This window comes from Typopeltis vanoorti, chromosome 2 (genome assembly GCF_054136105.1).
Source record: "Typopeltis vanoorti isolate ZY-2024b chromosome 2, IOZ_Tvanoo_1.0, whole genome shotgun sequence".
In the NCBI taxonomy this organism is placed as follows: Eukaryota; Metazoa; Arthropoda; class Arachnida; order Uropygi; family Thelyphonidae; genus Typopeltis; species Typopeltis vanoorti.
Window position 1 is genome coordinate 163843771 of NC_143550.1, and position 14804 is coordinate 163858574.

A 14804-nucleotide genomic window follows, 5' to 3' on the forward strand; every position below is an offset into this window, starting at 1 on the left:
ATAAAGCAACAATAGAATATAGTGTAAAAATTAAACACTACATTATTCCACAATTAGGAAAGAACTTGACATTGTCAGCATCCAGGAATGCGTTAGCAGAGCTAATCTCAGGTGGAATGGTCACTTAAACAGAATGGGCGAAGAAAGATTAGCAAAACAAGTGTTCTCTGCCAGGTTGGCAGCAAAACGACCCAGAGGAAGACCAAGATATAGGTACAAATTGATATGGTATTGATATGGTACAAAGTGCCTTAGACGATAGAAATATAAGATCTGATAATGTTGGAGTCTCGACAAGTAACAGACTGATTTGGAGGAAAATTATAGATAGGAAGTTAGTAATGATGTAGTTTTTCCATGTGGTACTATCATATCCTGTACACCCCTTCGAAGGTACATGGCAGGAACTTGATGATGATGATGATTATTCCACAAAGGTATAAATAAGGAAAAAGGAAAGAAATAAAAACTATTAACAATTTAACTATTCTCTGCTGGTAATAAACAAACAAATATAAATAAAAACAATTAAATACAAATCCCATTACAGTTATCTAAACTAAACTAATTATCTTCTTTTTTGTCAAAGGTTCTTATCTCTTATCCATGTAATGTAATACGTATGTAATACAAAAACTCATAAAAAAATTTTTAACATTGTGCGAAACATTTTCTGTATGTTTCGCACAAAATAATTTTTATTATTTTTTATTTTAAATAAAATTAAAACCAAGAATATAATTTCTTGGAATCTTTAATTTATAGTATAACTGAGTTAAAAAATATTTATTATAAAACTGTATATATATATATATATATATATATATATTGTATTTTTAAATTTAATTTTTACATTTAATTTAATTGGAGAATAGATATGCTAACCACTCGGGCAACAGGCTGGCAGTTACTCATATACCTTCTGCTTACTCACTTCCAGTTTCTTCTCTGCTAATTCCTCACCCCTCAAACTGTGATTGATGTCACACTTATGAGGATGAACCTTTGTGAATTTTTCATTTAATATCTCAACCATATCCAGCAGTTACCAGCCTACTATTCACCTCAACCAAACAACATCCTTATATGTTAATTTTTCCTTGTAATAATTATATGCTGACAAAACTCTCTCTGTAATTTTTCTTTATTGTAATAAGTATCTGATTGATGGACCTTTGCTTTTACTGCACTTTCTTAACCGACCTAGTCACTTTTCTAGCCTCTTTATACCATTCATGACACTTTATTACTTCCCACCTTATACTATCTTCATAATGCCTTCTTCCAGGTTCCATGTTTATTCTATTTATCCATTTTACCTTTATCTTATTGAACCGCAACCTTTGTAATGCATTCAGACATCACTGTTGTTAAATTGTTCACAAGTGGTTCTAAACAGCACTAATCTACTTTTCTTCTAATTCCTTATTCCATGCTACTACTCTGAGCTGTCTCCTCAGGTTTCCATAATCACCAGCCTTGTAGTTCCATATATATATCCTTGCCCATAGAAACCCTCATATGGCTGGCTAGGAGCCAAATGATCACCTCATAGTGAATTTTGACAACTGGAGACAGATTTGACACCTCATTCACAATAACATCCTCTGATAATATAATGAAATCAAATTTCCTTAATCAAGAATATTTGTGTGTTCCCCAATACATACTGCCTATAAAAACAATCAAGATAGTACAAAGTGGATCTGAGCATATTAACTGTGTAAAGTAAGTCTACTGCTTTATTATGGTAATGTAAGGAATATCATAATGCAATATATTATGGATTTTTAGTAAATTTAGAAACACTGTTCAGATGATCACTTAATTATAATATAATATATACTACTGCATGGAATCAAAGAAGGGATAACCTCTCCCATACCTTCTTATAATGTTCAAGGGCAAGGCGCAAGCCATGTAACTCTACTAAAACTTGTTGCTATTGTAAAAGAAAATAAGTATCATCAATACAGTCATACCCCGACATACGCGAATCCAGAGTTATGCGGTTTCTAATATGTAGGAATTCCCGTCCCGCTTCACGCCTGACCACTAGTCGTATCTTTCATATCTCACCACTAGCCGGCTGCATTTGCCAGTGTTGCACATGCTGTGAACAAGCACTGACGTGTTTTGCACGGTCTCCATTCATACACGATTTTTATAGTCTACAAACCTTGCGATTGTTTAATGTTATGTTCTTGATAAAAATTTTATCACATAAAAAATAATAATAATGTTGTCCAAAGGAAGCAAGTCTGATTCTTCTACAGCTAGCAAGAAAAGAAAAACATTGACTTTGGAAACAAAACTCAACATTATTATGGATTTTGAAGGCGGGATGAAAATTTGTGAGCTAGCAAAGAAGTTCGATCTACAGGAATCCCCAGCAAGAACAATCGTAAAAGGAAGGTTTACAGATTTTGGAGGACATAGATTCTAACGAGGAACGAATTGTAGCCACAAGGCAAGGAATGAAAAAATCATTAGCTTGCTATGAAGAAATTTTGCGTGACAAGAAAAAGACATTATGCCTTCAGACAAATCTATTAGATTTTATGAAACCATCGACATCGAAATAACTTTCTTTTTTTTTATGTACGAAAAACTACAATTATGATTATATTTCTTAAAAAATATAGGTGTTTTTGTAAATCTTTGGTCCCAATTAACTAATATTTTGTATGTTTGTATATATAAATTACATGCAAAATTATACCCCGAGTCATGCGAATTCGACTTACGTGCTTTTTGTTGTCCCACCTACTGCGTAACTTCGGGGTATGACTGTATTTAATAATATGGTTTCAAATGGAGTCATGAGCATGAAAATTTAAAATTAAAAAATCAAATTAACTTTGAATAAAAACTTTTATAGATTTATGTTTTTTTTAGTTTTATCTTGATACAGATACCTTCCTCTCCTTTCCCATGAGAGGAACTATTCATTTGTTTGCTGATGATGCAAAATTGGGTAGAGTAATAGTGAATGCACATGATGTCAAAATTTTGCAGGATGATTTGGATAGATTGGAGGACTGGGCTAAGGAGAATGGATGTCAATTTAATGTCAATTTAAATTAACAATTTAAGTGTAAGGTTATGCATTTTGGGGTGAAAAGATTAGCAACAGTATACCACATTGGTGGAACTGTACTCCAGGAGATTGACGAGGCCAGGGATTTGAAGTTCAGGGGACACATTGCAAAAGTGGCTAAATCAGCTCAGCAAGTCACTTGGTTACTGAAGAATATCTTGACAAGCAGAGACAAGCAAGTTATTGTTCCTCTGTATCGAGCCTTGATAAGACCCCCATCTTGCCCAGGTTTGGTGGTGGGAGAACTAGGGGCCATCCATGGAAACTGGGCAAGAGTGTGGTTAATAAAGGTGTTAGAACTAGGTTTTTTACTTGGAGAGTGGTGAATGAGTGGAATAAGTTGCCAGAGTCTGTTGTGGGTGTCATGACTGTATATGAGTTCAAGGCAAAGTATGATAGATACTGTGTGGAAGCTGAATAGTTGTTCTTGACATGTTTAGGGCCTCCCTCGATGAGTCTAGGGGCTCCTTGGAGTTGCCCGTAATAATAAGAATAATAATACACCATTATTATGTGGACTGCAGTATCAAGCACACAACATTCATCAAAATAAGATAATTATAACGAAAACAAGAGTACAATACCTCTGCTCAGCAGTAAGGTGATAATACATGGTGCCATATTTTCCACTCAGTGTAGCTTCTAAGTGGCGCTCCTGTATCTTATAATGTTCAAGAGCAAGGCGCAAGCTGTGTAACTCTACTAAAGCTTGTTGCTATTGTAAAAGAAAATAAGAATCATCAATATTTAGCAATATGGTTTTAAATGGAGTCATGAACATGAAAATTTAAAATTAAAAAATCAAATTAACTTTGAATAAAAACTTTTATAGATTTATGTTTTTTTAGTTTTATCTGGATACAGATATCTGATATATTTGAGAAAATAAGTAGGTGACTGATTAATGATGCTCTCTCAAAATATTAATAATAGTAAAAAAAAATAAATCATTGTTATTATTCAGGTTAAGATATTTTTTCATTGTTTCTATAGACTCACCAAAAAGTTTTGCTTGCTTGTATTTTCTTCTGTGAATTCATTTTGTGACCTCTAATGGATTACATATATTGAGAATTTTATCCAAGTCTGCTAACAATCCTAATCTCTTAACCTATAGTATATTAGGCGGGTACAAGTTAGATATCTGGAAACATATATAACTTGTACAGATCCAACAGGATACTTTTTTTTTTAAGTCAGTTAAAGTCACTTTTAATAAACACAGTGGTGGTCTCATACTAGGCAATGAAAAAACATTTACATATGTAGGTGGGAGGAACTTCCACATAGCCTTTTAAGGAATGCAGAGAACCAAATGGGGCTCTGACCTAATATCCAATTCTTACCTTAATTTAGTATATCTCTTAGACTACAAGCACACTTGCAATAATCTGTTATATAACACAGGCCTGCAAAATTCAAGTCATGAAAAGTTGTCTGGAAACTATTAACTGTTTCTGATTTATTTTTGACCTCTAATTTCAAATATCTTTCCATTTCTCTCTATCACGTAAGGATTTTTCACAAAATGGATCTAAATATTACAGTAAAATAGCTTTAAAACGCATTATATTAGCTAAAATAACAGAATTTTAAAATTTTAAACTTTTCTGTAAATATTTTTGGAATGAAAGTATTGGAAAAAAATTTTTTAATTAAAGTAATTAAAGATTAATCTTTAGTACATACTTTATATTTCGTTGTGGTATCTTTTTCTTTTTCCTTCAAAGCTTCTTTTTGAACTTTTTCTGTGAAATTCTTTTCCCTGTTCATCTCTGTGCAACACCAGCAATAGTCCGCCATCATGTTGACATTCCACCTGCCCTGTTACCTTCTTTCCATATCCTTGATGTCTTGGTGGAATCGTTCTCCTTGCTCTTAGCTGACAGTTCCCAGATTCTCAGGAAAGTAGTCTAAATGAGAGTTGAGAAAGTGCACTTTTGAGCTCATTGGAGCATCCCAAATCCTTGAATTTCAGTAGCATGTCTTCCACAATCATTTTATAGTTGGGGTCCTTGTGATTTCCTAAAAATTTGGTCACCACTTCTTTCAAAGCTTTCCACACTTCTTTTTCAACAGTTGCCATTTTTTCTTCAAACAGTTTATCCTTCATAAGTTTCGTGATGTGCAGACTGATAAAAATACCTTCTTTCAATTTTGCACAGATGTATTTAAAACACTCTCCTTCTTTCAACAAAGCCTTGACAAACTGCTTCATCAATCCCAGCTTTATGTGAAGCAGGAGTAGAAGGATTTTTTCCCAAGCAACCAAAGTTTCTTGTAACACATTTTTACTCCAGGTTCTAATGCGACTCTTTCTGGCCATTCCTTCTTGATCCAATGCTGCTCTTGATCTCGGCTGTCCCACTCGCACAAAAAACACGGGTATTTGGTGTATCCTCTTTGTTGTCCCAAAATCATAGATATGACTTTAAGATGCTGCAAACTGTCCACTCATGATCATTGTACTTAAGTTTGCTGAGAATGAAGGCTAAATTTTTGTATCATTCTTTCAAATGCATGGAATGTGCTACTGATACTGAAGCATACTTATTGTAATTATAGAGAAGCACAGCTTTGAGGCTTCTTTTTGAGGAATCGATGACTTCATATTTTACGTTGAATTATGTTAGTCATACATTGAAAAATGTTAGGTGAATTTTTGCAACCTCTTGAAGCCATTACAAACACCACTTAAAACACAGTCAAACGAATTGTAACGAATGACATCAACACTATTACACGACACTACATAAAAACATTAAAAAAAAAAACGCAAACACATTAAATTAAATCTTCACACTAACTTAGAAAATATACCACCTTTCAGAAATATGATAACCTTAGTAGTCAATGACTAAAGTTCAACTAAAGACACATAAGAAGATGTAAGTGTCCATGACAACAGGAAAGTCATCCGTTATCTCAGCGAATCAGATTCAAAGTAGCCACCTGCACTTTTATCTGCATTCCTCCCTCCCTCCCTCTCCTATCTTAAGAATGAGAAGCTTCATGGAAATTTCTTTATTTACCATAAAAAGGCACTTCAAAAAAGCAATTATACAACTAATTAGCTGTAAATAAAGGAGAATGAAAATAAATACCAATGCGCTGAATTTAAATCCAAATACTACTAATAAAAACGATAAAATTAGAAATTGGGTAAAATTGGTGGGTGATGGAATTTTTTTTACTATTTTTTTGAACTTGGCACCTAAAAATCTATAAGAATCAATTATTACTTCTCAGACAACTTTTCCATCACAGGCCTGTGTAATTATTTAGTTACAAAAATAGAACCCACAATTTCTAATATGAATGAACATGTATATGTGGCTAAATAATCAGTGATTAAAAAGATGCAACTAGCCCTATTTCTCTAGCAATGCGATTATCGCAAATTGAAATGAGGCATATGGACATGCATGAACCTGCATGCACTTGTGACTATTTAATCGCAGTTCTTGGCATAACATCGAATAGTTTATTTCTTTCAAATTTCATCGAATAGCATATCATATTCAACATATCTGACAATGAATATCTAATGATGAAACATTAGATATTCATAGTAGAGGTTCAGTGTAGTGGTTGAGACAGTTTTGGTGTCCTCCCACAATGAGTCTTCTGACTCCTTGGAGGTATCAGGAATAATAATAATAATAATAATAATAATGATGAAACATCATCAAACAGTGTTTTAGATACAGAAAAATTAATATCAGAATTAGAAAAATGGTCAGCTCTTTATGATAAAAAATTCAAAGCATGTGGTGATTGGAATTTTACAGAAAAAGTTTGTATGAATGTTATAAGTAATTGGCTTGGATTATCAGCAAAGGTAAAACAAATTAAAGAATGTATGTGTATTTTTTAAAATTTATTTTTAAAAGTAAATACATGATTGTGTGTAAAAAATATAATGTAATCTTTTCCAGTATAATTTATATTTTATTATATTGCCATGGTATTGAACTTTGTGGCATTACAAAGTAATCTGAAAAATAATCTCTATATTAAGTCCACATTTGTTACCCCACATTTCAGTGCTGAACAAGTGCTTTGCAGAGAACATTCTTATGATTCATCGTCAAACTGTACCCCCTTGCCCATTTTTTTTCACATAAAATTATGTAAAACACAATGTGCTTTGATTATTATATGGTCTACAAAGTGAAATGTGGAAACCTATGTCAAAGCTGTATAACTGAGAGGAGACCTCCACATAGCCTTTAAAGGAATGCGGAGAACCGACCAGGGCTTCTGACCTAATGTCCAATCCTCACCTTCTCGTGGTGCACCCTGTTGGGTATCTACTTTGATACTGAACGAACGAGGATGGGCTGGCAATTTGGGATTTAGCCGACCAAATTGTATTCTTATTGGTTAAACCAAAATAAAAAATGATGGTACAACATGACAAAATTTCATGCCGGCTGGGGCGTCGCCCGGTTAAACAAGGCCCCCGTTGTTTTTGCCAGGGAACCAGGGCGAACAGCGAAAAGTCAGCTACTGGAACAAATCTGAAAACAAACCCCAACTCAACATCACCAGAGTTAAAGATCGGTACTATCAACGTAAGAAGCCTGAATGGCAAAGAAATGGAGTTAGCTGAGGAATTAGATAAGTACCAGATCGACATAATAGGGGTGACTGAAACAAAAAAGACCAAAACTGGTGAGATCTTTCTGAGCAATAAATACAAAATGTTATATTCAGGCAATAACAATCAAGGAAAAGAAGGAGTAGCCATAGTATTCAACACAAAATACGAGGCTAATCTTCTTGAATGGCAGTCAGTCTCAAGTAGAGTAATGTGGGCAAATATGAGAATGGGGAACTGGACAATGAGACTTATTTGTGCCTATGGTCCCACAGAAGGCTCTACTAAGGTAGCAGTGGAGGAATTTTTTGAGGCTTTAGAAAAAGCAACTGACACAATGAAAAAGGAAAAGTTGGTCCTTGTTGGGGATCTAAATAGCAGAGTAGGAAATGATTGTGAGACATACAAAAATATTTTGGGAAAATTTGGAGAAAAGAGCAAAGCTAATAATAATGGCAAATATCTGTTGGATTTCTGCTCAGGACATGGACTGGTTATTACTAACACCATGTTCCAACATAAAAATGTGCACAAATTCACATGGAGAGAAGAGGCTAGGAATAAGAAAAGTCTCATTGACTATGTTATTGTTGATAGTGATGTTTTCTCCCTGGTGCAGGACACCAGAGTGTACAGAGGATTTGAAATTGGAAGTGATCACTATTTAGTCTTGAGCAGGATAAAATTCAATTTCATATTGAAAAGAATAACATGTAAGAAAGTTTTAAAGCGAATAAAAGTTGAGCAGCTCTCAGATGTAAACTGTAGACTAAAATACAGAAATATTATTGAAAAGAAAATGAAAGAGTTTGAGAACAGGAATCAAACCTTGGAGATTCAGTGGCAAACTCTGAAGGAAACATTGATTGATTCTGCCAGAGAGGCATGTGGTGAGGTTGTGTGCAAAGATAAAAAAATCAGAACTCCCTGGTGGACACAGGAAGTTAAAGAAGCAGTGAAGGAAAAGAAGAAAGCATATTAAAAGTTCCTGGCAAATAAGTCAGCTTTTACTCTTACAGAATACAGAGACAAATGTAAGAGAGCTAAACAGTGTGTAAAACTAGCTAAACAAAAGTCATGGGAGGACTTTGGCAAGAATATAGAAAATAAATATCAAGAAGGTGGCAAAATATTCTGGAGGTTGTTGAAGAAGCTTAGGAATGGAGGAAAGAGTGCTGTAAAAGGAATTAGAGATGATAAAGGTGAAATGAAAACAGGAGAAAAAGATATCCTTGAAGTATGGAGTAATTACTTTGAAAAACTGCTAAATGAAACAAGCAGTGATGACAGCACAGTGATAAAAAACACTGACCAGGCATGCAGTCAGGAATACATATCCATACTTGAAGTAGAAAAAGCCATCAAAGGCTTGAAATGTGGAAAGGCAGCAGGAGTAGATGATATTCAACCAGAAATGCTGAAGTATGGTGGTATAAGAGTCTTACAGTGGCTGCACTGCATAGTTCAGAAAGCCTGGACAGAGGGACGAATTCCTGATGATTGGAGTAGAGCTCTCATAGTACCCATATATAAAAAGGGAAATAAAACTGAACATGAGAATTACAGAGGTATTTCCCTACTGAGTGTTCCTGGCAAGATCTATGCAAGTATACTTGAGAAACGGTTGAGAAGAATTGTGGAAGAAAAGCTTGGTGAAGAACAAGCTGGATTCAGGCCAAATAGAGGCTGTCAGGATCAGAGCTTCACTTTACGACAAATAGTCGAGAAAGCATGGGAATATAACAAAGATCTTAAGTTTTGTTGATTTGGAAAAGGCATATGACAAGGTGCCAAGAGAGAAGCTATTCAATACGCTGCAGTTATATGGTGTCAATGGGGCATTATATCAAGCAATACTTAGTCTGTATATGAGTTGTGAGTCAGCAGTTAGAATTGAAGGAAGTACAGGAAGATGGTTTAATGTTAAATCTGGTGTGATACAAGGATGTACATTATCCCCTCTGTTATTCATTATCTATATGGATCACATTATGAAGGAATGTGGTATTAAACCTGATATCAAAATTGGAGATGTTAATGTCAGCTCTTTGCTTTATGCGGATGATGTTATACTTCTAAATAAATCCGCTACAAGTCTGCAAGATTCTCTGACTAAATTGAATAGCTGTTGTAATAGATATGGTATGAAGGTTAGCAATAAAAAGACAAAGACAATGAAAATAGGCAGAATCATTGAAAATGTCAACTGTGTTGTGAATGGAGAACCTGTGGAACAAGTAAAACATTTTAGCTACTTGGGCACAATTTTTACTGAAGATGGTAAACTAAATATAGAAATAGACAACAGAATCAGCAAAGCTGGTATCGTGGGAAGTCAATTGAATAAATTCATATGGAATAAGAAAGAAATTAGTCGGAACACTAAATTAGCTGTATACAAAACTGTGTTCAAACCAATTTTAACTTATGGATCTGAGAGCTGGGTCAGAAGTAAAACACTTGACCAAAGACTAGAGACCGCAGATATGAGAGTCCTGAGAAAGATTAGAGGCGTGAACAGATGGCATCAATGGCAATATCATATTAAAAATGAGGATATTAGGAAAGAACTTGACATTGTCAGCATCCAGGAATGCGTTAGCAGAGCTAATCTCAGATGGTATGGTCACTTAAATAGAATGGGAGAGGAAAGATTAGCAAAACAAGTGTTCTCTGCCAGGTTGGCAGGAAAACGACCCAGAGGAAGACCAAGATATAGGTGGATTGATACGGTACAAAGTGCCTTAGACGATAGAAATATAAGATCTGATAATGTTGGAGTCTTGACAAGTAACAGACTGATTTGGAGGAAAATTGTAGATAGGAAGTTAGTAATGATGTAATTTTTTCATGTAGTACTGTCATATCCTGTACACCCCTTGAGGGTACATTGCAGGAATTTGATGATGATGATATGTCTTTTGTATTTATAGGTGATATGACCTTTGTGCTATCACAAAATTGAATTGGTATCCTGGAAAACAAATGGAAGTTCATGCCTATTGATCAATGAAAAATCCTCCATTTGTTTTCCAGGATACCAATTCAATTTTGTGATAGCACAAAGGTCATATCACCTATAAATACAAAAGACATAGGTTTCCCCATTTCACGACAAGGTATTTACTGTGGATTAGGAAGATTTAATTAGTATTTAATATTCAGTAAAAATTTGATTTTTTTAAATATGTGACTTCCAAGCTTCCATAGAGTCCAAAGAGTCATTGTGGACTCTTACATTAGACTCAGACTCATATGTCATAATTAGCATTTCTGCTGAATGCTTCTATGTTTGTTGCAGTATCAAATAAATCAAAGGAATTATTGAAAAAAAAATCTTATAATTGTAGAATTCTGATCTGGTATTCATAGGTTTTTTTAATTTTAAATGCTGCTGACCACAGCACCAACAGTTTGGGAGATTTGTTTGTTGATAAAACTGTGTGGCAATATCCATCCAGTCCTTTTTTGGACTGGATGGATAGTAAGCCAATTTCACATGAAAGCTCATTACTGAAAACACAGGAAAAAATGCTGGCCTGGTTGACAGAATGGTTAGCATATTCACTCTCCAGCCAAGAGGTTGTGGGTTTGAATCCTGCCAGGAGCATGGATGTTTGTGATTGTCCTACTAACTGTTTACCATATGTACTGCTGTAACCTATGTCCTGGTGAAGTATGACCTTTGATGTCTTTGCACCATAAAAATCAAAATTACCTATCTAACTAACAGGAAAAAACAAAGATGAAATTGATGAAGATAAAAATTTTGTTGTGATGCTTGTTCCCATGTTCAAAAAGCTGAACAATAAGAAAAAATAAAAATTTTAAATGTAATGATGCCAGAAATTTCCATCTTACACTAGTTTCTTTTGGTGTGCATCATTCAACTTCTAGTGCAACAGAAACACCCCCCCCCCCCCACACACAATAACCAGGTTGTGTAGATAGTGTTTTTCATGACATTTTCTTTTCTTTGTTTTTCGTTGTTGTTCTTTCAGGTTTTCATTATTTCAATTGCTCTATCATAAATGTTTTTACTCTACTCACTTATTACTTAATTTCGTAAATTCCTTTATTTAGTCTTATCTTTACCTTGCTACTCTATTTACCCTAATCCTTAAGTTCTACCCTTCAATATTTCTTCCTTATCCCGGAGATCTCTAGAAATTTATTATTTATTTATGACTGTGCCACTAAAGTTCTCCTAATGGCAAAAAAAGACACTCATACTCCCCAGTAGATTCTAATTAATCAGCTATACATCCTTTCTTGACCAAGGTTTGCAGTCATGGCTTCAATTGCATTCTACTCCCATCTCCTAATGAAGAATGGTATGGTGATTAGTGTTTATTGCAACAGCTGAGCCGGGAAGATTTTTTTAAAGATCTGTAGAAGGGGGAGGGGGTCTGTTAGATCAGTTCAGTTCACATTACACTCGTTTGTTCCAAATAAACATCATATTCATCATATTTAACTATAATTCAAAATACAACATATACAGAGTTTTGACAAAAGAATGTTATTATTGTAAATCATTTTTTTTTTCAATAAGTATCTGATTAAAAAAATGGCATTCTTTTATCAATATAAATATATTGATGTATATGTAGCTACCCTATTCTATCTTCATTTACATTTTATGCCAAAAAACTTCAGACAATTATTATTATTATTTATACGAGTACTCTATGGAGTCAAACGACTCACTGCGGGAAACTCACACTATCCATTAACACAATACCTAATATACATCTCCTTAAATTTATTCACTGTTGGGGCACTCACAACCACCTCTGGCAATTCATTCCACTCATTCACCACTCTCCAAGTAAAGAAACTAGTCTGCACACCCTTACTAACCCTGCACACCCTCGTTTCTCCTCCCACTCATCATGTATTGAAAAATTTCTTTTGTGTCAATCTTATAGAATCTCTTTAGTCATTTATAACATCCCCTCTCCTCCACCTGTCAGCTAAACTATGCAAACCCACACAATCTATTCTTGGGAACATTCCACAGACCTGTCACTAGCTTGGTCACTCATCTTTGAATCCTCTCCACCACCACCACTACCCAATCCCTGAAGAAATGCAGATGGATAAAATCTTTGCACAGTAGTAAACATTGGCTAAATCATAGCCATATAAAGAGGGATAATAATCTCCCTATCTTTACTTGTCAATGTGTTTTTCAGCATCCAAGTAATCCTCTGAGCTATTCTGCTAACTGTTGTAATATGTCATCTGAATTTTAAATCTCTATCTACCATCACCTGCAGATCTCTAGCTTCATCAATTTCCTGTAAACTAGCACCATCCATATAATATGAAGTATATAATTTTTTCATCCCAAAGTGCATTACCTTATATTTTGAAACACTTTTGATAATCATTTTTCTTTGCCTACAGTGCCATTTTATTTAAATCACCTTTAGAAACTATTGCTCTTCCTAGTTTCGTATCATTGGCAAACAGCTGAATATTCCCCTTCAAATTTTCTGCTATATCATTAATGTACATATTAAAGAGTAGTGGTCCCAGTACAGAACCCTGGGGCACTCCAATAGTCACCCTCATTCGTCTTAATTCCACTTCACCATACACCATCCCTTGATGTCTATCAGTCACTAATTGGTCTTAATTTGCTACTTCTGCCTTCGAGATACCTTTATGTAATGGAACTATCTTACCCTCTTTCCACTCCCTTGGAACCTTATCAGAGCTGTGACTTAGATTAAAAACTTTGTCAGAGGCACTGGCAGTTCACTTGCACATTCGCATAGCACACAAGCTGACATACTGTCCAGGCCCACTGCTGTATTTACATTGATATTTTTCAATATACTGAGTATCTCCAGTTCATCTATCTCAATATTCACATCAGTATCTGTCACCTCAGTAACTGCAAAGTCACCACCTGGATGATGATATACCAATGCAAAGTGATCACTTAGTAACTGAACTATTTCTTCTGCTTCTATCACTTTCCTACCATCAGCAACGAATAAATTTATCTTTCCATAATCATTCTTTCTCTTACTTGCTATGTAGCAAAAAAAAAAAAAAAAAAACTCTTTTGGATTTACCTTCTAGCTAATTTTCTCTCAAAATCTGGTTTAGCCTTCCTTACCACGCTAGTATGCTTCTTGCTTGTGCTTTATATTGCTCATGGGCATGCTGATCACTTTTTTGTTTATATTCCTTCCACAATGCTTTCCTTTTTTTGCAGCTACTGCCTTATAATGCTAGTCATCCATTTAATCCCTACTTGGTTTATCCTCCTAATACTAGCTCACTCAAACAATCCTTGACCACTTCCCATGCACCAATGACATTCATTCCATGTAATTTCTTATGCCATGGCACTGCTTCAAGTTGCCTGCTAAGATAATCAATGACAAGCTTTGTAGACAAGGCTGCGTGGTCATTTTCCCAGAATGGAGGTAGAGTCGCTATTGTAGTCATTATTATTATTTTGTGACACCTCCAAGAAGTCCAAAGTTTCACTGAGGGAGGGCACCTACTCTACAACCCTCTGTCACTTCTGTCCATCATCTACCATTGTTATATACCAGAGGTGGCCAACTATGCGTCCTTTTGGAGCCAAAATAATTCCGGTAAGACTTAGAAGAGCTGCAACCTTTGACCAATGTGATATTATGGGAGTGTGTGCGCACATGGCGAGGTGGGTGGTGGGGATGCAGAAGCTATGCCTGCCTGCCACAACACTTTAGTTACAATTCATTAAATCTAAATATAGATCTGTTTTAAATGATGATCATTTGAATGAGCTTGTAAGAACTGCTTTGACTAATTTAAAATTATTCTAATTGTTCAAAGTAAACTTCATTTAATGTGTTTCAAATTAAACTTTTAATTGCAGTAATTTTTTTAACCCTGTTTTTCTCTCCGTCTTCTCTCTCTCTTTTTTTTTCTTGTAGAGTGTGAAGAGTCGCGTGACACATGGATTCAAGCTGCATGCAGCTCGCGAGCCACGTTGTGGCCACCCCTGTTATATACCATAGTTATAGATAGTATCAGAAGATCTATTATCGGATCCAACACTCTCAAACCCCTGGTCCCTTCCATCATGTGTTG

At 34.9% G+C, this 14804-nt stretch overlaps 1 protein-coding gene across 1 annotated transcript in view; it reads right to left on the reverse strand.

Moving 5' to 3' along the window:
- olf186-M (Ki-ras-induced actin-interacting protein-IP3R-interacting domain olf186-M) overlaps positions 1-14804 on the reverse strand; it is a 238910-nt gene that overhangs the window by 71418 nt on the left and 152688 nt on the right. The window contains exon 8 of the mRNA XM_090402727.1: positions 3685-3815. Coding sequence (XP_090258853.1) covers positions 3685-3815 — 131 coding nt within the window. The remainder of the gene's footprint in view (positions 1-3684; positions 3816-14804) is intronic.